Source organism: Anopheles arabiensis, chromosome X (assembly GCF_016920715.1).
Source record: "Anopheles arabiensis isolate DONGOLA chromosome X, AaraD3, whole genome shotgun sequence".
NCBI classification, from domain to species: Eukaryota; Metazoa; Arthropoda; class Insecta; order Diptera; family Culicidae; genus Anopheles; species Anopheles arabiensis.
The window spans coordinates 6,126,195-6,151,060 of NC_053519.1; the positions used below are offsets into that span (position 1 = coordinate 6,126,195).

At 48.9% G+C, this 24,866-nt stretch overlaps 1 protein-coding gene across 3 annotated transcripts in view; it reads right to left on the reverse strand.

Moving 5' to 3' along the window:
- Positions 1-3,646: 3,646 nt before the first annotated feature.
- LOC120905892 (netrin-B-like) overlaps positions 3,647-24,866 on the reverse strand; it is a 58,517-nt gene continuing 37,297 nt past the window's right edge. For all 3 annotated transcript variants that reach the window (XM_040317192.1, XM_040317193.1, XM_040317190.1), the window contains exons 3-8: positions 11,151-11,339; positions 9,243-9,392; positions 8,689-8,784; positions 6,550-6,615; positions 6,204-6,405; positions 3,647-6,065 (exon numbers count right to left, since the gene is read on the reverse strand). In XM_040317192.1, coding sequence (XP_040173126.1) covers positions 5,924-6,065; positions 6,204-6,405; positions 6,550-6,615; positions 8,689-8,784; positions 9,243-9,392; positions 11,151-11,339 — 845 coding nt within the window. In that variant the 3' untranslated portion in view covers positions 3,647-5,923. The remainder of the gene's footprint in view (positions 6,066-6,203; positions 6,406-6,549; positions 6,616-8,688; positions 8,785-9,242; positions 9,393-11,150; positions 11,340-24,866) is intronic.

The window sequence follows — 24,866 nt, forward strand, 5'->3', positions numbered from 1 at the left end:
TTTTCTTCACGGAGGGGGGGGGGGGGGGAGGTGGGTTGGGGGAGGGGGGCGATCCAAGAAGAATGAAAACCCGTTTTTTCTCTCCACGACTTACCTGCAAAATGGCGAAGACGAAGACACCGCGGCATCAGAGAGACCAATCGGTTTGAATCGTGGAATAATTGTAACATTGCCAATAGTGGCGGAAGCTTTAGTGCTGCGGCCATTTTTGTTTTTCCACTCATACCGCTAGCTCTCTCTCTCTCTCTCTTCTCTCCCTACCAGGATTCCCATCTTTGACGTGTGGCCGATGCACGAAAACGCCCGTTTCCGCACACTGCCTTGCATTTGCATTGAACAAGCAAACGAAACGAAAACGTGAATATTTTAATACCGCGCGCGTCTCCGAGTGCCCCCTGCAAAACAACCTCCCCCCCCCCGCTCCTCCCTGAGGGACAGAACCTTCGGTGGTGTACAGATAATGTCCAGATTCCTGCCTGTTCTGGTTCCAGCCCCAAACTCTTTCCCGCCCCGTGGTTCGGCATGTGTAAGCTTGCCGAACCCTTTTGTGGCGGCCAAACAGAGCTTGCATCGTGAGCCCCGCGCCGCTCGACGGTGGCGCTTGGCGCGCGTATTGCGAGATGCCAGGACTACCCCTTGCTGATCAATGAATGGTGAAAGTTTTTGTTTTTTTTTTCCCCCCTTCATTTCTTTCCTTTTTGTCCGCGGCTGGCGCGGCAGGTTCAGCGCAAAGCGGGCCCACCGTGCGCGGCATTTCGCAGCACGTTTCGATGGGTTGGTGTGTTTGTTAAAAGGTATGCAAAATAAATGTTGCCCCGCGCTCGAAGCGCTTAGATGGTAGCCGCCAAAGCCACGGGGCAGGCAGTGAGAGGAGCGATAAAGGTTGGCACTACCGCTATTAAATGTCGATCATTATCGAATGTGTGCCTGTTTGTGTGAGTTTGTGATCAAAGCAATGAAAATGTGAATTTCGTGTCACAAGTCATTCGGGGTGGAAGGGGGTGATTTATTTCCAAAGACTTTGTAGATTCTTCTGCAAACGTTTTGGATGTTTTGTTGCAGTTCTTGCAGGCAGTATTAGTAAGGTTCCAAAACAAAGGGTAAGAGAACAAGTAACGCTTTCTAAGGGTTAAGCTACTGAAAGGATTGATTCAATTCAATATAAAATACAGAAACAACTGTTTCTCAATATTTTTTTCCAGTCATCTGTTGCAATTACAGGGTTTCTCACGATTTATTGGTGGGTTCCCATTTTTTTTGGCCATTTTCCAGAAATTTTTGGTCCAATTGTATTGATATCCAATCGGAAAATACCAATAAGTTATGGGAACGAATCAAAAATCTATGGGAAACGATAAAAAAATCGTGAAAACACACCAAAAAATCATGGGAACTGACCAATAAATCATGGGAAACCCTTACATTAGAACGATACCAAACAATAATTGGATATGACATGGTCAAAAGATACTTGGAGAACCCTGTAATACAAAACATTTAATTCAATTAACCCTTTCTCTTCTATTCCCAGTAAGATTTGAACTAATTTCAGTATTACAGGATTTTCCAAGTCAAATTCAAATGTAAACTAGAGATGGGTTCTGCGGATCGCACCCACGGTTCCGCTCCGGTTCTGGCAAGTATGATTCCGATTCCAATTCCAGAGTGAAGGAATCGCTAGTTCCACTGGAATCGTTCGGGATCGTTCGGAATCTTCCAGAATCTGCCGGAATCGTCCGGAATCGTCGGAATTGCCCGGAATCGTCTGAAATCGTCTGGAATCGTTCGGAGTCGTTTGAATCGTCTGGAATCGTCTGGAATCGTCCGGAATCGTCGGAACAGTCGGAATCAGCCGGAATCGGCTGGAATCGGCTGGAATCGACCGGAGTCGTCAAGAATCATCCGAAATCGACCGGAATCGACCGGAATCGTGCGAAATCGTAGTCAATCGATAGTAGTGAACAGTATAGCCGATTCCGGTCGATTCCGACTGTTCCGACGATTCCAGACGATTCCAGAGTTCACGTTCCGGCCGCCGCGCATATGTCAATGCTGTCTGTCGTACATTTAAGCCAGGAATGTCGCGCACTGAGTTCCTCAATATCGTTTGACATGCACGCTAGCTTCTTGTGTTACTGTTTGTATCTATTTGCATTAGGTTATGCACTGAATAAATGACATGAAATAAAATGGAATTTCAACTATTCCAACGATTCCAGACGATTCCGGTTAATTACGACGATTCCAGGCGATTCCGGGCGATTCCGAGCGATTCCGAACGGTTCCAACGACTTCGCACGATTCCGACAATTCCGACGATTCCAGACGATTCCGGACGATTCCGGGCGGTTCCGGCTTGTCGGATTGAACCTACCCTTCGGAACTGGGTTCGAAATTTGTTGGAATCGTCCGGACCCAGTTCCGCTTTATTGTGCGTTTTGCCCAACTCTAATGTAAACGTTGTTATTCACCGCGTGCAAGATGTTAATCCACATCGATGTGTTATTTCATTTCCATCATCATAATTTTTAATTTTTACAGCATGATTTTCAACACGTCTTAAGCTGCATTGAGTTTGACAGTTCTTTATTATGTGTTGAAATCTCAAATTGAAACAAATAAACCATTTGACAGCTGTTGAAAAACATCTTTGGAAGCGGTAAATAACAATGTTTACATTCGAAACTGACTTGGAAAGCCCTGTAGCAAAAACGCTTCTGCTTATTCTTTTGTGTACCGCACTGTACCATGCTCTCCTGCAGTGTTTTATGAGGGAAAGAAAAATGGTCAGAAAAACCAAAACAACAAACCGAAAATGAAGCCATTGCGAGCAGAGTTGTCGCTTTCGGTGGCTTTTCCCGTGCTACAGCCCTACGCGGTGCCCGGGCGAAGGAGCAGAAGCAAGCAGGCCATCCCAAAACTTTTGCCTTACACAACACTAAAAGACTTCGAGCGACTTTTCTTTCCTGCCACACACACACACACACACACAGGCACACTTCCAGTAACTTGCATACAGTTTTAGAGTTTTCACGTCTTTGTTGCGGTGGTTTTGTGTTCTTGCTTGCTATCTTTCTACTTTCTTGCTTCTTTCCTGGCAGAGGAAGCTTCCCTTTTTGGACGGGCGAAAGAACCACTTTCTTGCGAACAAAAACCTCCCGCCCCGCGGTGCTGTGCTTTCGGGCAGGTGGGAAAACTTTCCAATTTTTCCTACCAGCACACACACACACGCGCGCGCGGAGGAAACAAAACTTTCGACATAAAACACTTAATACCCGGTCGTTCGCTTATTTTCGAACGAAATAACCACCACCGGCGCAAGCGAAGCGCAAATGTTTGGAGCAAAACAGCAACCACTTCACCTCCGAATGGGGGGATGTGAGGGTGGGCCGACACGGGGATGACCGAAGGATGAAATAATGAACGGTTGCTTGGTTGGACCGGTGCGTTTGTTTTCGATAGCCGTACATTACAAATGGGCTAAGCGCTGGCCAGGAACGAACCCATTGAAAGCAGACCCCATTCGGTAGAGTTTTCGACGCGACACTCATAAGCACACCTTGCGAATGGCACTGAACAAAAGGTTATTTCTTTCTTTGCTAGCTAAAAAAAAAAAAACACAAATACACAATACACGAGCAGCTTATTGGTTAGGAAAACTTTATAATATATACAGATAAATTTCTCATCACAATCATCATGCAAATTGTTTCCTCGCGTACGTACATCGGTTGTGTTGCGCAAATTGCTAGCGCAAATCGGACCTTCCTCACCGGACGCTTGTTTCACACACTAGATGTTGTCCTTTCTCGCCTTCTTTCTTGCTTATTTCCCAATTGAAATCCTTTCCCCGGCTTACTTTGCCTGCTTCGTTCGCTTTCTCCTGCCTACTCATTTCTTTCCCGTTCGCTTTTCCGTTTCTGTGTTAGTATTCGTTCGATTAATTACGCTTATGTTTTGTTTTTTTTTTTTTTTTTTTAAAGGGAAAGCACTCAGTATGGGAGCACGCGATTGACGCCTCCTCCATATTTCGTACTTGTTTTTTTTCTTCTTCTTCTTCTTTTTATCTTATCCATGAAGGAAGGATGAAAACGAAATGAAATGATTCACTAACGCCTAATGTGTTATACATATGTGTTCTGTGTTTCTCTTCGACTGCTTCATTTCTTTCTTCTTCTTTGTGTGTGTGTGTGTATATATCTATATGTATATATGTAGATTTACGTTATGATATATCGGAAGTAACGCATCGGAGCAAAAAATACCCAGCGGCGGTTGGCTTGCAGCGCGCAAACACTACGAGCGCAAAAAAAACACTAAACACAAAACAACGGGAGAACTGTATACGCACCATTATTTCTGTGCGTACGACTTAGTTTGTGCCACTTGATGTCGTTTGTTTGTTTTTTTTTTGTTTTTTTTTTGCGCTGAGTTTGCCTATTTTTTGCTTCTGTTCCATTTTTGACGATTTCCGTTTGCATTGTTTAATAATAATTTTAGTATGATACATGGACCCCCATTACAGAGACAAGTCAATAATTGCCGTTGCGTGTGCTGTTTTGCGTTTTATGTGTGCGTGTCGGTGGAGTGATAGTATCTCAAAAAATGAGAAATTTAACCTTAAAAATTAAAGAAAAAAGAAAAAGAGAGAAAGTAAAGCTTCTAAATTATTTACAACAAAATGTTTAGAAGACAGTGGAACAAGGAAGTAAAACAGAAGAATAGGAAAAAAACAACAACAACAAAAAGATAATAAAGTGAAGGTAAAGTAAAGGAAATGAAAGAAACAAACCAAATAAAAACAATAAATAAGAACACAAATTGTAGCCTATTGCGCCTTCACGCACACATGAAAAAACAACAGCAAGCACCCGCCAGCCACACCATTGCACCATTTGAACATACATACACATACACGGTTGATTTTCGGACTTTGCATACATTGTACTGTGTGTGTGCGTGTGTAGGTGTGTCAGTCGTACGGATTATATACTGTACGAGCACACACAAAAGTTAATCCCCCGGAAATTCGGAACCGAGCGAGCGTCCGGGAGCGAGCTGCTCCTGTCCCCTTTCCCTGTTCGGTCTTACACGGTACTTACACACTATAGCAATTCTAACTTCTCGCCTGCGTCGTCGTCGTCGTCCTGGGAGTGGATTTATATTTTGTTTTTCCTTTCTCCCCGTTTGCATTATAACGCAAAAGCACCCTCAAACACTACTGCTGCAACAAACAAACAAAAAAAAAATGGCACCGGAACGAAGTAGGTAAATCAGTGGACACTGCTGGGGACACCTTGGGAACAGGGGAAGCAGGAGGGGTAGGGAAGGGATGGTGGGGTATGGGTAACAGTGCAAAAGCTGGCAGACACAGTTAGCCACTTCCGGGGGCACAACAGTACAGCCACAGCTTCACTAAACTAACAAAACAGCAGAAGAAGGAAAAAAATCACTCAATACAGGCTCGTCCATAAAACCCGGAACGCTTATGACGCACGATAGAGATTACATGGGTGGGTTATAATAATTTAGTGGAAAGCCTGGGCCATCTGGCGGGCACGAAAACGTATCCGTTTCAAAATTGAACCAAAACGGGAGTGATGAGAGATTGTGGTGGGGATGGAAAGGGACATACAAAATACTATTGGCGGTATGCCAGCGCGCACACAAGAAAGCCCAAACGAACGTTCAAGTACGTCTGGTCAAGTACGGCAACAAACTAAATAAAAACAAATCGAAGAAGAGCGATCATCTTCTGCTGAAAGCTATTTCGCCCTTTCTTTCTCGCTCTACCGCTATGCTTTGCGCTCTCGACTCGAACGCTTCAGATTGATCGAGGCGACGTTATCGAACGCTGATTCATCGACGCAGCGACGCCATATTGAATGTACTTGGACGCTGGCTGTGTGTGTTTGTTTGCGGCTTAGTAGCACGAGCCCGCCTGTTGCTGGTAGCGCCGCAGCCGCCTGTTCCAGTCGTCCTTCCACTCGATGATGATGGTTTTCGGGCCGAGCATCAGGTTCTCGCCGTTGCTTTTCGCATCCATGCCGAGGATCAAGTAGGACCTAGCAGGATCGCAAGAAAATGAAGAGAAAAAAAAAACGCACGAAAAGGGAAGAGCAAACGTCCGTCATAATATCGCATTGGAGGCAACCAAAAAAAAAAAAAGAAAGATCCCCAAGACCCCATCTAGTGGCACTTACTTGTTGATCTTGATGTTGGGACAGCGGCAGTCGAGATTCTTCGCCGGTACCAGCAGCCCGATGCTCGATTTGCGCTGGCTCGCCAGCAGCAGCGGCCCGTTCGACTTGAACACCGACTGGATCTGCAGGTTGAAGCGGACCTCGTCGCGGGGCGCATTCTTGCCGCCGGGTGTGGTGCGGCCCGTCACCTTCGCCATGATGGCTGTACCGGAAGCAACGATAACGGGGAAGTTACAGAGTGATGGTTAGCAAGCAAAAAACAAAAAACAAACTCCTGCCACGTCACTGTGGCTTTACTGTGTAATTGGAGGAGAGAGAAAAAAGTGTAAACAAACAAAGACATTACCATAATCGCGCTTGCAGAATTTGTTCAGATTGAGCCGCTTGGTGTCGAATTTGCATTTGCCACAGTCTGAAAGAGAGTGAAGTGGTATGAGAAGAGAAGGGGGGGGAAAAAAAGAAGTTAATTCTAGTATTGCTTTCATTTCATTATCCTGTCGAAGCTTCAGCAACAGAAGCTGTGCACACAAAATGGCGCTTACAATCATAACAAACGCTTTGGGGGGTTTTTTTTTTTGCTTCCAATCTACCAACCAATCTGTTTGTTGCATCACTTTCATGCGTTGCTCTGTTTTTAAATGTTTTTTTTTCTGTTCCTTAAAGCAAAATATGTTGTTTTTTACCGTTTCTGAGCCAGCCAGAACTTGTTTACCGCAAACTGGATTATGAACTCAGCCAACAAACCAGAGCTTCAAAGCAAACACGCGCACACACACACACACACACACACACACACACACACACACACACACACACACACGGACATAGATACGTATGAAAACAAATTTTTAATCTGTTGCCAATTTATTTATATGCAAATTTTTCGCCATCCATGAATATCCATGAATGCAGCTAGAATGTGTAGTGGGGTTTTTTTTTTTCTTGTTGGTTTTCTTCTGTTTTCCACTCCATTGGATTCGGCCAGTTGGTATCTCGGTCGTATTTTTGTTGTCATTTTAGAGATTCTCTGTTGTTCTGCTTTTTTTTTTTATTGAGAATTATTATCGAGAATATCAATTCCAATAAGTGAAACGAATCGCAAACAACAATGTTTTGGCTTTTGCAAACAGATGTTGCAAAAAGGGAATGAAGGGAGTCGAATTCAAAAAAAACATACGCACACACACACATTCAAACGCAAAGGAAAAGTGCACTAATGGAAGAGAAAACTGGAAGTGTGCGGATAAAAAATATCGATACGCTAATAATTGTGCACGGGTATGGTTAAAGCTTTTGGCTGCAAAAGGGGAGAAAAAACTTTGCACCAATGTACAGTGGTGGTGTAGGATATAAGGGGCCTCCTTTGGTTTAGCTGATGTTTTTAGTGGTATATCCAATATTATGGCCCTTTTCCGTTTTAAGTTGATAGGCTGTCAAATTTGAGCCTGTCAGCTGTTTGCATTGTATAGCAATTTTCGAGCAGCTATCTTAGTGGCTCGAGACGAGGTGCATGCATTTTGAAGGCTGGTTTTTATCGCTTCTGTTTCTGCATGAAGATTTTAAGCGTGTTTTGTGTATCCGTCAAGCCTCCAGAAAGCTTGTTTGAACCAAACTTTACACCCATTCTGTCAAAAGGTGATACTCAAATTTGATTATAAAAAAACATGCTATGATACGACCTGGACTACACACACTTTGATTCTGGATTTCGTCACCAGATCTCTTTAATGCACCTTGGGATAAATGTAAACACCACCTTGTTGTGCCATGTTTTCGAGCAGGTACTCGAATCTAATTCTAGCTTTGAGGCTAGAATAATCTAGACTGAAAATTGCAGGCTAGTTTTATGTGTGGGTTTGTACGGAGTGTTTACATGATTTCAGCCTCCAACTGTCAAACTCCATACAAAAAACCAACTAGAATTGTGAAGGTGAGCCCCAATAAAGGTTTTTATTCTATAAATGTATGAGAAGTGTTTGCATGAAGGTTAACATTAGGGCAATGAACATTATGGCAATTGTTTATTCAAAATCTTGTAAAGAATTATTATGAACTGTTTTAAACGATGTTTTGATAGTCAGTTTAAGATTTGATGTTAATATTCACTTTTTTTTTAATATATGCTACTGTGGAGGATCGTCCGAACCGAATTGGGGAGAAGAAAATTAACCCTCAATTAATTAAAACATTTTAGTTTTCAGTATTTTGCAAATTTTTCATTACTTTTAGCCTTTTTAAAACAATTTTTAAGGGTTTCTGTTTCCCTCCTTTGTAAAGTTGAGGTGACCTTATCCAATTGCCCAGCACTGTACAGCTGGCAGCCTTGATTTAGGGGTACCATTTTTTTTTTACTTTAATGTTTATTTCAGGACCAGCCAAAAACAAATAAAGAAGAGCACACGGGACAGGAAACTTCTTATCGTAACGCCACAACCGTAAACAAACCGTGGTGCGGTGGTGGTGGTGCTGCTGCTAGTTTACTCACTTTCTTTGGTGCTTTCGCTCGCGTCCGGATCGTACTGGTAGGATTCTGGGGCCGTGTTCTGCGCCTGATGGTTGATGTTGATGACGCGGGGAATTTCTGAGCACCGGAAAGAAAAGGACGAGATAAAGAGAGAGAGAGAGCTATCGTTTAGTAGTGTGCACGAAGCAAAATTTATGTACAGCCATCTCGAAACAATTAATGTTGCATTTTTAATGTGCTGTACGCGGCTGATAGCCAGGCAAGCATGGAGAACACACACAGTTTGGCTGTTTCATTTGTGTGTGTGTGTGTGTGTTTGTTTCAGGTCACACACGCACTGGTTTCGGTTTTAATTAACTGTCTCGCTGTTCGAAAACGGGTGAGAGTGCCTGAACCACCGAGGACGCCGAAGAAGTAGCAGCACAGTAGTAGTCGTAGCAGTGGAAGGCAGACACTTCCACCAGACACCAGCACACTTGTGCAAAGGGTTTGGGGTAGTGCTACCGACTGGTCCACAGGCCCCAACCATCCCACCAACACAAACACCCAATGCCCCCCCCCCCCCGGATACGTACTTATGCACGGTGCGATATGCGAGCGGCTCTGCTGGTAGCCGCGGGCGCACCGGTTGCAGTTCAGTCCCGTTACGCCTTCCTTGCAGGTGCACTGGCCCGTCGTGTGGTTGCAGCTCTTGCCGGACGACCCGATCGGATGGCAGTCGCAGGCTGTGGAGGAGAGAGAGAGAGAGAGAGAGGAGAAGGTAAGGCGGTGAGCGTCGAACAAGGAAAAATAAATCAAACGAAAAACTAGAGTAATAGCTGGTAGTGGTCATGATTTATGGAGCCGCACCGCATCGTGCTGCCGCGGTGCGAGCGAGCCCGATCGCGTCGATTGTTCGCGATGGGGCCCCGGGACAGCAAACGGCAAGGCCACCCCGATGCGCGGTGTTCGCTATCTTCTGCCGCGCATCAGCCTCCCTGGAGGTTGCGGGCGGACCACGTACGCTGTGGGTACCGGGGAGCTCATTTCGCTTCCCAAAACGATTGCTTGGCGCACAGCCTGCGGCCAACTTCCGCCAAACGTTCGAGATGGTGCGCTGTGTGTGAGTGTTTTTTTGTTTTGCCGTTACTGGAATTGATTGGAAAGCGGTAGAAGCTGGAGTGTTTGCAGAGTGGAACCTAGGAACGGTTAATGATGATTGACTTCTTGCGAATTTTTGTTTTTTTTGTTTTGCATGTGCTGCAGCTGCCACTGCCACGCTAATTAGAGCATGCCGAACCCCATTGACCCACGTGGGCTGCTGGCCTTGGCAGTGATCTTTAATCAAACTATTCAGCGAGACAGCCATCGAATGGGACCGTTGTCAGTGTATCAACGCTATCGGCTCCAATAAGCACAGATCTGTCCACCAATATAGGGCGGCCTTGAGCATATCGCGCATCCGCTAAACAGCGTCCCCCGATGTCGGCGCATTGCATGGTTGTTGTGCATCGAACCGCTTCTTCGCCCCTATCTGCCGCGCTTGATCGCGTCCTGCTATCTTCGGCCCGCGGCAACCAGCGCCGAGCGCAGTGCGGAGCAGTAAATCTTGTCGCGTGTCGCAGGCCCTCGCTGGCGTTTCACACCGTGCCGTTCGCCTCCATCAAAACGTCTCTATTATTTACCTTAATTAAATACAAACGCGTTCATCACGCACCCGGCCGGCCCAAGTGAAACAGAAGCATTCATAGGGTGTGCGCCCTCCCGACGAGGGCGAGTCTGTTCGCGTCTGGGTCCGGGATCGAGGTGAATGGCCATTCCGTTCCTTTTTCTTTATCTCAGTTTTGTTTTTTAGTTTTTGGTTTGTCACACGCAATCCATTTCAAATTACACGCAGCATTCGGTTCGGCTCGGCGGGACCGTTGAGCGTTAGGGAGGACTTCTGCTTCAACACCTCTTACCTCTTTGCGCAAACCGCAGCGAGAGGCTGAAGGACACCGAGAGCATTCATTGCTGTAGGACTGTTTGGATTAGGCCGAATGTTGAATGTCTGAAGAGGAAAACTGGGCTCCAAAAGCGGCATCAGGCGAACGGTTTGCTTCAGCAAACTACAATCTAGTTGGAATTGGTTGTCTGGCAGATATATCAAGATATTGGCCGAGTTACCAGAACCAGAAGATGCTCCAGATGTTCAAGCGTTGCGGCATTCGTAGTCTACATTTCTATGTACTTCGTTGTTTAGCATGATCTGTCAAAGCCAGCACTTGTCTGACACCGGCAACTCGTGTGGAGTGACAATTATCCAACCGTGATTCATGATGCACCACCTGACCTCGCTCCGTTTTCGGCAGCAGCGACAGTTGCGCGCGGGTGTTACGCTCCACGCTCTATGATGTATGATTGAAACCCTCAAAACGGCTCGTTGGTCTTGAGAGCACCGCATCAAGGAAACCCTTTTGTACCTAGCAGCTGGAAGTGGCGTGCACGGTTACGTCAATACTTACGCTTGCAGGTTTTCTTGTGCGTGATCGGTTTGGTCGGATCCTTGAAGAAGCCTTCGCGGCAGTAGTGGCAGTGGCGGCCGGTGGTGTCGTGCCGGCAGTCGGTGCACACGCCGCCCGAAACCCGCCCGGACATCTTGTACAGGTCGAGATTGAAGCGGCACTTCCGGGCGTGTCCGTTACACTGGCAGGCTGGAAGTGAAAAACGAATGAAAAAAAAGGTCGTATTAAACATTAAAACATTGCAGGCTGGGCTGTTGATGCATCCTCCGAAGGTGCCTGTTTGGGTACGCGGCATTCTCCCCGGCAGTAGTGCCCGGGTTGGAATGTGCCTTCCTGTTCCCTGGTTGGGTTTCAAATTGCCTGCAAATTGGGTCGCATATTTTTACAAAAATCAAACAGTCCCGGAGTCCCTTTTGGATGACTTCCCTCCTCCCGGACTGGTTCGGAGGCGTACGCACAAAAAAAAACCGAACTGAAGAAAAACATAAAAAAGCAGCAGGAATGTAATTGATAATTCATTACTCCCCCGGGAAGGGGGTTTGTCGCTAGCGAGGAGCGGTAGAAAGGGGCGCCGACACATGCATACATAGAGCCTCGGGCACCCTTTTAAGGTGATTATGCCCGATAGGACGTCCTACACCCGCCCGCCCGCCCACCCACCCTCGTGGAAGGACGTTTGATTGGCCGAACGCGGGAACGCAACCAAGGAAGACATCAGCAATTTGTCGCACGGCAGTAAGTGCCCTACGGTTCGCAGGCCCCGCAGGCTCACCGAGCGATCAATCGAACAGGCAAAAGACGTCGACGACGTGTGCGACGAATATGGAAACCTGCTCCCAGGCCGTGATGCCATGTCGTCCGGCCCGACAGGGCAATGGTGGAGTGGTGTGCCCGAAAACGGCACCGATAAACGCGCGAGATAGCGAAACGCTTGCTGCGGAATCCGTACGACCCCGTTCGGATGCGTCCGGACGGTCGTAAAAGGCAAGCCAATGCGTCGTCGTCGTCGCTGCAATCGTCTCGGGAGCCTCTTTGCCAACAGGTATGAATAGGCTGCTTTGCACAGTGCCAAGCAATCGGGGAGAGCTTGGAGAAGTTTTTTTTTTTATTATTTTGGGAAGAAACATTGGAACATCAGAAATAGGTTTTTATTCTTTTTGGAGGAGCTCCATCACAATGGAACAATAAAAGAGGTCTCTTAAGAACGGGCCCCCGCGGACGGTGTTTTTCGTGACGGGTTCGACTGTCCCGCTGCGTTCTGTTACGGCTCGAAGGTTAAAATCGTCACAGCCCTCTCTCTCTGCTTGGCGGCACGACTTCTTTTTTTTTTGCGCCCACCGTGTACTGATTGTTAACAGAATTGGCTGTAACTCCTACCCCAAGACTCGCCTGTAGTTCAGTTTTCACGCGCGATCTTCCTTTGACACAGCTCCACACCCTGAACAGCTCCCAGTTGGTGGCAGGTTGGTGCGGAGAGGTCTATTAGCAATCCCAGGCAACGGTACCTATTACTAATTCTCTGCCACTTCCTTTCCCAACGTCTAAAACGCAATGGGGGCTTGATTCGTAACACCGTAGACCCGGGAGCATCCAAAAGGAAGACCTTTAGGAATGGAGACCTCCGAGGACAGTCCCCCAGCCCCTCAGGCCAGTCCGACCAACAAGGACATGAAGATCCCGGACCGACCGGACTGGTTTCCTCGACTTGACACATTCCGAGCGTGTAAGGTGCTGCGCTGATGCCCGATGCCCACAAAAGGCAGTCAAATTAATATCAATAAACATTTGCCACGAAACGTGCTTGCGGTGCTGCGCTTACGCGGTGACGTATTGGCGTTGATCGATCGGCCCGATCGCTTCCATTCGTCTTCGGGCATCACTTTCACGCTGAGCCTTTTATTTCCACTATTTATTGCTGGAATCTTGGGTGTTTTTTTTTTTCGATTACGTCGCTGCATTTTTTGTCGTTTTCTTCTGTTTGCTGGAATAAGACGACTAGGTGATGCCGGGTGGAAAGGCAGGAATTGTGTCACTGTTGTCGCCCCCCCCCCCAGTTGCCGTTTCCGCGTCCACTGTGCAGCCGAACAATCGTCCATAGGCCGGAGTTAGCTTTTGTTGGCAAAAAGGTCAACCAGTGCCGTCCGGCGATCAAGATAACCAGTACCAAGCAGGTGAGGGGCGGCATGAATGTGATGTCAGAATTCCTGCCGCAAGTGCAAACATTGTAGCTAGTACAAGTGTGTGCATTCTGTTGGAAGCTGGGATTTTCAGCAGCATTCAGCGGAGTTGGTAGCTATCGGCTAGTTCCCGTTGATGTCTTGCTGACCTGAATTTCACCTGCCAGGGTGGGGAGGATGTTTCGCGTGCGTGCGAACTGCTTCCAACTACGGAGAAGAAGGAAATCCTTCTTACTGGAGCATCAAGCCGCAAAATCAAGGTCTTCTTGTAGATCTCTCCAATCTCCCACATCGAGAAGTCATCGCCCACAACAGGGCGCAAACCCTTCCCGTTGGTCGAATCATCCTTTGAGGGATCTCTCTGACATTCTGACACCAATAAATGGGAATTGGGAGATAAAATCCTCCTCTTCCTGTCATTTCTTTTCCTCGCCCCGGGTCCAATGAGGACAAAAGGGGTAAGGGTGCTTTCAGTTTTACGAGCACAGCCGGACACAAGACAGCAGCAGCAAAAAAAGGCTGCCCCATAAATCAATTAATTAGTGCCTACTAACGCCTCCGTGGCCGAGGGCACAAACGCTCCGGCGAGAACCGGCCCGGCGCTCACGATCTGCGCCGGCCGCGACGTGGACGTATTAATTGAAATTTAAACGCAACCTGTCGCTCGCCACTCGTCTGTCGAATTTCGGGGGTGGAATTGGGGTGGATTGTGCAAGCGGGGAATAGCGGGGTACGAAAACATCTCTCCCCCAATAAAGCAGAGCCCTCAATCGGTTTATGGAAGCTTTTTTTTTTTTTTTTCTTCGAGAGTGGCTATAAAATTAGGTGATGGATTCGCTTTTTGCTGTCTTGTTGGGTTGGTTTGTTTCAACACCAGACAAGTATGTGTGTGTCTGTGTGTGGTTGTAAAAAATCTGCACGACTTTCGTTAACGTTTTCATTCCGATAAGCCGGATGCCTTCGCCGATATCCGGCTCTGTAGAGTGTTTCTTGCAGACTGTGCAGCTGATGAGCAGGTTTGCCGGTTCCAAAGACACTGCACCAGACAGAGCGTGAGAACGACTGCCTGGGGCGCTTGCTTGGATGGTAATGCGTTTTTCTTTGCTGCTTTGCTTTCCACCGAAACCGAAAAGCGCCGAATTTGGCTAAAATGCGCACCCATCAGTAGCGGCTATCAAGAGATAAAGTGGATGATATTCATTAAAGCTCGATTAGCAGCTGGAAGACCATGAGCGCCGATGCCGATGCGCCGATCCAACGGCGATAATCCCGGCCGGCAAGCCGCGAAAGCCTTCTCCGACACTTTTGGAGCCGTCGCCGCCGTGACCATCATCTGTTTGTGATTTTATTTACCTTTCCCGTCTGACATTTCCGTCACCAATTGCGGCACCGGCACTGGCGGCGGAGCTCCAGGAAATCGATAGAACTAACCACCAGCGGTATCCGCAACCGGTTCACTCCGGCGACCGAATCCAAATCGTCGGAGGATTCCTCGCGGTGTCGAAATTGCGCCGCCCGAGACGGGTCCGACGGGCGGGGGACCGTGCCTCCTTGCAACAGGTTTTGTGCGCTGACCGCTCCCCATGTTTTGAGCGGCGGGCGTGTTTATGTAAATTATGCAAACAGCATAAAAATAATGAACAAACCCCCCCCCCCCCCCATGCATGCATGCTGTCGGGTGATTTGTTTCCGTTCGGTGTGCCTGTTTGTCGCACGGTTTGATCGGGCCCGTGCTGTCGCTCCGACCTTACACCGTGTGCTCGAGTTTCGACGCCTGGAAAGGGTGGGAAGACTGTCCTCGCGGCTGATGATGTTTGACACCTCTAACGAAAGCGTGCGTAAACATAGCGTCACGCGTCCTCGCCGAACCCTGCAGACCTGCTGTAACTTGAGCTTTAATCATCCGAAAATCTGTGTGTGTGTGTGTGTGTGTTGCATTATTCAGAACCGGAGCGCGAGCGCTTCTGGTTTTCCAACGGACACCGATCAACGATGTTGCGCACTACAGACAGGGTCAGAAAGACAAGCTTTTTATTGTTTAATTTTAAGTTCGAGGATATTGCGCAGAGAAGAGCGTGCAGCGAAAGCGATCCACAGAAGCTTAGATTCTGTTGAGCCGATGGAAAAGTTGGCAATCACAACTAACATATTCGAAAAATAGATGCCTAATTTCTGATAACTCAAACTCTTGAGCGTTATTAATCAAGGTTTGAGATGAACATTATGAAAAGTTAAACAGTTACAGATGCATCTCCAATGTCGAATATTGTAATGCCCAATTCAGAAAGCTTACGTTTAGATTCTTCAAAAAAGTTGTATCGTAAGCAGTTACGGATCTTGAGCAAGCGAGGTCCTAAGCGGTAATATTTGACCGGGACCTTAAAATATGACCTGCTCATCTGAAAGACATCAGAACTTACGATGTTTCTATTACACTGTTGATTCAATGTCTTGTATGTGCTGTCGATGTCTAAACTGAACTATTGACTTCAAAATCCCAACAGTTTTCAAACGTCATCTATTAAGCTCGTAGCTACTTCAGAATTGTGAGAAGCGGATAAAAACTGTTTGAGAAACAAGTCGGAGGCCCCAAGTGGCCGCTTCAGAATTGTTAGACTACATTTTTGATGTCCTTTGCCATTTCCACCAAATTAAGAAATACATCTCAACATCTCAGTTTCTCAGTTATATCGTCTTACCGCGCATCCCAGATGAAAGAACAGAAACAACACCGTGGTTTTGTTTGGCGGATTAAAACAAAATTTACATATAAAATACAAAACCGGCCGCTCTTTCTCACACCTCTAACGCAAATTCTTAGCAATCAGAAAAGTGTTCCCAGCCTCTCCGTTCCACCTAACCGTCCCAGCATCCCCAGCAACACTCCAGCAACGCAGCAATCGCGCGGGGCGTTTGGCGACGCTTGACAACGCTCGCATCGCACCACCATTCGAGACAATTAGCGCTGCCGCAGGATCGGAAAATATGGACGGAATGCGGCCTATCGCTTGCCATCGCTCGCACGAAACGTCAAAATTAGTGGCGTTCATTACCGCGCGCCTAATGTCACTCATTATTGGGTGCCGTTTTGCCTGCGCGTCCCGCTGCTCCGAACCCGAAACCAGAGCAGATCGGCGGCGGCGACCCGCGGTAATTCGAGCCGAGGTGCGAATCGTTTGCACTTTCTTCGCCATGCCCGCCCCCTCCACGTGGAGGCCTGTGGGGGGCTAAACACCCACCCTTCTTTCCACCCTCCGCCGAATGCCAGGTGTGGCGCGCCCTGAACACCGGCTACAGCGGTACAGTATGGTTACGACGATCGTCATTAGCATTAATGACACGCCAATTAAAATAATTCTCACCTCACGCACAGTCACACACACACACACGGCACGTTTGCACGGATGGAATGTACGACCGCCGGCTTCTCTCGCTCTGTCTCTTACACCTTATGATTAGTGAATGTGGTTGGGTGTTGGATTTTGTTTCTTTTTTTTTTTTGCTGACTCTCTCTCTCTCTCTCTCTTCTTTCTAATAGTGTACATTCATGTTGCTTCACATGTTTACCGCGCGGGTTCGGCCGTGGTGCGGCTGCAGCGAACGAGGAGCTTTCGATATTATGTGCGCTTGGCGCTTGAGAAACGTGCAGCGAATAATAACGTGCTCCACCACGCTGCTCGGTTCGTCGATGATGGGATTAGATTGCATACTGCACACTGCCTTTGCCTCCAACTCGATTCCAATTCGATCCCCAATGCGAGATGCTGGAACTGGAGCAGACGGGGAGCCGTTTTTTGTGCCTTTCGTGTCGTTGCCAGCGCCTTTCAATCTCTACAGCCTCTCACTCTCTCTCTCTCTCTCTCTCTTCGATGGTAATGTTGCTAGCTGGTGACATTATGCCTGATCCTGCACCGTCTTGGGTGGCTTTGAAGGATTGAGTTTTGAGCAGTAGAAGAAAAACGGAATAGCACAAGGTTTCCAATTTCCCAACTGCAACAACATCGGCTAGTGTGTGTGTGTGTGTGTGTGTGTGTGTGTGTGTGTGTGTGTGTGTGTGTGTGTGTGTGTGTCTGTGTGTCATTTGTGTCCCATCTCAAGCACACATTTGCCCGGACATTTGCCCCGGATTGATCGATCGGGTCGCCGAGTGCCGCCCCGGCTTGACCTTTTCCGCCAGCCATCACCGGGGGGAAAAGCATCAAATGGGTTTTAATGGAAAATTTATTTGAATTCCAATCCTCCGACCTCGCGCGGTACCGGGCCAAGAGATCCGAGACGACTCATCTCTTCGACCCGTCCCCAGGCTTAGTCCCTTACCCATCTCCGCGGGCCCCAGGCAGTGGACAAATTGGAATTTATGTGAGTGGGTTCGTGTTTATGACGATCCGAGCAATTAATATCGATTTATCCGTGACGAGAAGGGGATAGAGTGCGAGAGGGAGAGAGCAGGACGACGCAAAAAGTGGTCGAGAAAGATTCAGATTCTGGAGGAATGCTCAACGCACTAGAATGTCACCGGAAGGTAACGCGCACACAGTAACAGATCAGTGCGTGTGTGTGCGTGTGTGTGTCTGAACAATTAATCGGATTTGAAACGATTCCATCATTTTGCAGTGCTGGTGCATGCTGGACGGTAATTTAGATTGATGAAGATGCGAAAGCCTATGAACCACTCACACACACAGACACACACACACACACACAGCCATTCGAAAGGGCTCGCCCACCGCACTTTGCTGCCGAGTGTAGGCCGTTACCGGAAAGCGTTACCCAAGCGCACGCACTTCAAGTACCTCCGCCTTGTTTTTGGGGCTCTTTCGTGCCGTTACCTAACGGTCGGTAATAAAAAAAAAGCCCCCTTCCCTCTCGAAGCAAAACCCTCTTCGGCTGAAAAGTTTCTCAAGTGACTCCCCGCTCCTGCCCCTCCGCCTACACGCCCCACCGATTGATGGCGATTTTTATCACCACCCTTTGGGGGGTTTTTTTTTAGTGGTTTTTCGCCTCGTAAATCTCGGCGACCAGCGCGCACACCGAAGGTCGTCACACTTCAAACATTGTAACCCTGCGTGTGGCGCTCCCTGTGTGGCGGGAGAGGCAATTTGCCCATCATTCACGGGTCCGCATCACAGCGCATGTTTACAGCAGCGCGATGGTGGGCCACGTTGAGCAACGATCCTGGCGCAGAGTGCGCACATCCTGGAAGTGCCAAGACAAATAAACCGTGTTGGGAGAGTCGTCGTGGCAGATCAGATGAAAGCGCCACACACGCGCGAAACGGAAGTAGCATGAGGCATGAGGCAATCGCGCGTAAACAACACACGGTGTGTGTGCGACCGGATAGAACTGCGCCCTTCTCCATCGCCCGGGAGAAGTTCGATTACCGCCGTCACACCGACTCGCAAAGACACGATCGCGCCAACTGTCATCGACGCTCGTTCTCGGGACTGTCCCGAATGCGCGTCTTGGGTGATTACAATAAAATTATAATAAATTACCGGTAATCGGCGATCATTACCGCAGCGGTACTGGGGGGGGGGGGGGGGGGGGCATTATAGGTTCGGTCTATTATGGGCGCAATAATATTGCAGGCTTTGTTTTCGTCGCTGCCTCTTCCGCCGCGCTGTAGGTCCAGGAACTGCACCCAGGGCTGTGGCTCCTACGCAGCGGCCAGGCGGAAGATAACGGCTGGCAGGTATTCGGGGTACCTCAACGTCAAAAGGGTCAAAAGACATCCAGAAGGGGGGAAATATTCATCGCACAGCTTGTGCGTTGGCCGACGTAAAGTAGGCGCTGGCTGTGACTTCTTGTTGGAGGTTGACTTTGGACTTTGTTGAAGTTTGAATGTGCTCGACGCTCTCAACATCTGATGCTTAGCGCAATCGAACGTCCGTCTGTGCACTCCATAGCAGCCTACGCAATTCACGTGCGGCTGAGCTGCTGGCAATAGTTGCAGCAACGTCCAGACACTACGGGGAGTCCTTCAAAGCGCTCCAAAGCCTTCAACTTTAGCACGATCTTATCAGCTTACTATTTGCACGACTGTCTACGATCGCTTAGAATCCTCCAAAAAAAAAACTTTTGCTGCTGATCGGTGTGTCGGGGCCAACGGTAGGCAATAAAAGTGTGTGGGATCGCTAGATAAGGCTGTCACGAAACGCACTCTACTACGAAAGTCACTCACTTTCACTGGGACACACGCACCGCGCTCGGAAAAGCAAGGTAGCTGGCCAATCCCGAAAATACTGGCGTGACTCACGCGGCCTGGTCATTTCGGGTCAGAAGCGTGACCGACGGCTAGCAGCAAGGATGAGCGGGTAAGCCCCGTGGGAATCGTGGTCCAGCGTTGGCGGCACTCAAAATAAACGCCACCCGGAGTGAGATGTTTGTAATATAAAGCAACGCCGGGCAGTCGCCGCATCTGCCGAACAACTGTTGCGCGAGTCGGAGTCGGCGAACACGGTGTTATTGATATGTGGGAATACAGCCGGAGAGCTGCTATAATTCCGCGCGACTGACAGCTTCCAAACAGCTGTGCGCATGTAAAAATATCGCCTCAGGTCTCATTCCGCACTGCCAAGGTCCAGCGGATGAACCTTTCAATGACTCAATTCTGACCGATTGCAGTACAATTTCAGGCTGCCCTAACGTTTGTATCATTAGAACCTTAAAAGGATCTTTTATATCTAAAACCTCTTTCCTTGAAGAAGTTAGTACTATACACTATCGCCGCCAATATCCGAATATCCACCAAGGGCGCATCCAAGGGTTACACAGTGACTTCTTCTTCTTCCTCTTCTATTCGGCGTAACGACCCGTGTCATCCAGCGAATTCCAGCGAGCACGCCAAGTACGTGTTTATTTGGATAGCTTATTGACAGCGATCACTTAATTAGCACCCGGTTAAGTACCGACCGGAGGCATCTCTATAGCTGTCCGGTCTGTTATTTTCACACGTCACGCGTCACGAAACGAAGTGCTGCGGTAGCGGGCGCACACACACACACACACCAAAGCGGCATCACGCAAAAAAACCACCGGCGCAGTGCCCGGGTGCCGATAAATCAGATCGTTTGTTTACAAGCGCAGCCAATATGCGCTTGGCCGGCACTATTGGCACTTGCGTCCGCGTCTATTTGTGGAACGGTTGGCGGTTTTATGCCTTTCTTTTTCTCTTACGTCTCTGTGTGTGCTGCACATCCGAACAAATAACGCGCCAATAACCACGATCTAAACAAGCGATCGAGCCGACTGTATCACAGAAGCATGTGCACAAAAAAACAAAAAAAAAATACATTTCAATGTCTTTCTCGCCGCCCAGCCTGGACTGTGGCGGCATCGGTGTTATCATCTTTGCCTCTCAGGCTGACGTAGGGCTGCGGGCTGACATGCTGGAGCAATATGTCGTCCAGCAGATCAAATTGCATCCAGTTGCGGTGCCGGATGCGGCCGGTCGTTAAAACGCGTGATCTACTGCCTGCCCGTTCGAAGGGAAACCTTTTCCGTCTTATTAATGGTTACCATCTGCGTCAGTCCACTCGGGCGGGCATGTTTTTGCATCGGCTCTCGTTTGCTCCTACTTCACGCTCTCTCACTTGCTTGCAAACGTGCAGGTCAGTAAAATCGGCTCGGCACGGCAAGGCTACATCCATCATTGCCAGTTGCCCGGGACCGGCAGTGGCCCCGGAGTGCGTCCTGGAAAGGCTATACACAAACCAATCAGCGCCGCGGTCCCTTTGGCGCACAAAGTATGGATGGAGCGCGGTGGAGCCACTTCGGAACAGTGGCACTAATTACATAAGCGTACCTCTCCCCGAACCTCTCCCCGATGAACCTCTCCCCGGGGGGGGGCAAGAATGAAGATGCAATCGAATTATAATCATTTCCAAATTACCGGGTGCTGCTCGCGAGCGGCCGATTAATGTGCACCGCCGCCGAGTTGAAGTTCACTCGCAAGAAGAGGCGACTTTCCTCGACGCTTGCTGCAATGGAATTATAAAGTTCCGGTCTTGCTGGGTTTGCAGTTTGCGGCGTACCTAGCAGTTCAAAGTTCATCCACTTTGGCCGGAACAACTGCAACAGGCTCCGAGCAAGCCCCAGCCAACTCCAAAACGCTCTCTGTGATCTGCAGTATTTTCCCAAGTAACCGTTTTTCGATTTGTATCGCTCTTCTTACCCAAGCATTGGCCGCATCGATCACTGAAAGTGATCAATGTATCATCAACACACGCGCAACAGCCTAGACACTAGACGCACGGAAAGGGGTGTTTGTGAGTTCCATTTTTACGGCATCGCCTATCATCCCGAAATCTCGAAAGTGAAGGCCTGTGCGTCACACACCGTTCGGGTGACCGGGAGGCCCGTTTTGACTCGGCATCTGTTTAATCCGACTGCCAGGCGCATGCGGGTTCGCTCTGTTCGCGTCCCGCCACTCAACCCTCCTCAACCTATAGGGAGCGTTTAGAGCGCGGCTGAGTGCTTGTGAGGTCCGGAGCACCTCAAACTTTAATCGGGTTTGAGCCGATTGTGCCACGGAGGGAAGAAGCGGAGGCAAGGATCTAAAATTGATCCCCTCAGACCACACAGACGAACACGCAGCGAAACACAAACACTCACTCTAATCGCATTCGACCAGCCCTCCCCGCTGGGTGGCCCGTTCCCACCCGGGAGCACTTTCCCGGTGTGATGGATTTAAAGTTTAGTGCCAAAAACAAATGTGTGTGCTCAGCACAATCCAATTCATCTTGCTGATAGATCGCACCAATCAATCGCCAGGTTGTTCGACCAGCCCGGACACCCTTCCTGCTACACCCGCGATCGTGCGGGATTTGATTACCCACCTTTGGGGTGGAGAGACCTCTGATAGGAGAAGGTCGGAGCGCGGGATGTTTTATCTGCCCAAAGATCAGGCGACTTTCCCGCACAGTAAATGTCATAGCGTGGACGTGGCAGCCGGTATTGGTGGCTTTTGCCTGGGAGACTCGATGCTCAATACAAACATAATGCAGATATAATGCAACCGTATAATCTACTGCACAACCGGACATCCCGAATCTGCTGGGCATGGGTGTGTGTGTGTGCGTTTTTTACGAGCCTCAACGATCAGCTTTAACGACCGGCGCGGTTCGACGAAGTCTTAACGATCGTGAAGATGTTGCTCCCTATGTGGGAGCCCCACTGGCGTGCAGGAATGATGGCAAAAGGGGGTAATGATAATTCCGTACAGCTCATCGATTGCACATTAACTCAAAGGTAGCGTAATTTATAAATGCTACCCCAAACGGAACCGCCCAACAAACCCGCCGGCTGCCGGAGCGCGAACTGGACGGAGCAGGACCCAGGCCGGGCACAGGCAGGTTCCAGCAGGTTTGCGCGGGTGTACCCGGGAGCCCTGGGCGAGGGGGGGGGGGCTGAACACTGGTCATAATAGTGGACCATTAACTCCAAAGCTTGGAGCTTAAGGGGAGCGCCAATGGTTGGAAAATAAAATATTGCCACGCCACACCAAAGCACTAGCGGCATTGGGCGTGCATCTTTTCCTCTTTTTCTCTGTAATTTCAGTTCTGCAATAAAAAAAAAAAAGTATAGCCTATGCCGTTTTGTTACAACAAATCGAAAATAACCCGCGTAGATACGGAGGCACTGCGGCACCGCAAGTGCCAAAAGCCCCTTTAACTGTCATCTATCCCGTTCAGCCATCAATGGGGACGACGCAGCAGCACATTAGCATCGAACGCTGTGTCGGAAGCCGCTCCAACAATTCCAGCACGGCAGCAGCCCTCCACGATGTGCATAAATCAGCGAACAGGGGGAGTGGCAAACGTCGCTACGCTGCCGTAATTAAATTGTGCCGATATTCGGTTTCGATTGATGTGTTCCGCTGAGAGTGCGGAGCAGTAAGGTGGTGAGTTGCGCAAAACCACACATCCACCTGCTGATGATGTGTTCACGCTCATTTTGGCTTACTATCTTTATTACCTCGGATTGAGCCGGTCGCGGCTAGTGTGTACAGTGCTGCTGTGCGCTAAGCATGCAGTAGGTGTAGAAGGTTCAGCATTGCAACAGGTACGACTGGTGCCGTATCTTTGCAGGGGTTTGCTCTAACCCGCTGAGCTTCGTAAGCTTTATTTGTGATCTGTAAGATCCTATTACAATCTGTCCAAGAAACCAGATGACAGATCTTTTGAGTCGGCACTAATATCGAAGAAACGTGTTTTATAGGTTCTGAAGAGGTTCTAACATGTGGTTATAGTGTTGAGAAACCCAACATTGTCATAGCAAATACGCACGAGCTGAGTGAGTTGCTCATGATGCTTTTGCTGTAGATGGAAGTTGCAGCAGCAACCAAACACCGAATATCTGTACAGCCACTGGACAACCGATTCTGGTCGGACGTAGTGCATTAAGATAAAGACAACTCCACTGTCCAAAGCGCACAGTGTGAACAGTGGATTAGTAGTGTCCAGCGTTCGCACAGTCCCACACGGGTGCCCATCATCTTGCTCACGTCTTGGGGCCGTCCTGCTGCGCCGACGTGCGGTCGTCGCGCTGCGCGCCACCACGCTACGCCCCATATCACTTGCTTCTTCACTGTCTGTTCGTTTTAGCTTCTTTTGTTGTTGTTGTTGTTGTGCATAAAATTGCCATCATAAATCTTCATTCGAAGGTAATTTAGTCATCATAAACGTCAGCCATGTTAAGCCAATGTCACTCTCCGCTGGGCGCAGGGGAGGCACCCAAACTACACCTGTGGGGACGCAGAGGCAGAACCACAGACACAGCCCGGGCGAGCTGCGTCTGGAGGCAGCCAGGTTTCTCCAGCAGACTGCCAATCGGCGTCAGAGTTTGCCCGCCGGCCAGCCAGCGGCCATAACCGTAACGATTACGCGCAATTTGCCGCAACCGTGCGGCAGTGGTGAAGATGAATCGCTTACCTAAAACGAAACGCGCGTGAGCCGTGGGGAGCGAATGGGAAAATTATTCGCAACGAAGCGGGAACAGCGGCTCCCCGGGTACGCCTACAATTGCATGAAATGATTCGTTAAAAAAAAAAGTGAAACCGCGCTTACAGCAGCAGAACGTCTTTGCAGGAGTTACATCTTCACACGGCGAACCACGGGTTTCGGCCACCTTTCTCCAATGTATTCGTGAATATAGGGAAGAATGTGAAGGTAGACACGTGCTCAACCAGAGAAAGAGAGACGGAGAGTGGCAGAAAGTGGAAGGGAAGAGAGAAGATGTTTGATTTTTATTTACCGCCGTCCAAACATTCAACAGCGCGCAGCGCACAAACCCGGGGGAATGTGTCTCAGTGTTTTCGTAAATAAATACCCCATTTTGCCTAACCATTTCCATTGCGAGCGCTCGGAGGTCGTCGGAAACGCGCAGGATGTGGCAGGCCCACGAAGACATCCAGGCCCACCCATAGCCCCATCCACCTCCACGGTGTTTGGTGAAGCGTTTGAAAATAAAAATGTGTGCCCAAGTGCCCCACGACGGGGCCGCCCGAAACGCCTCCGATCGGTCTACCCTGACCGGCGAC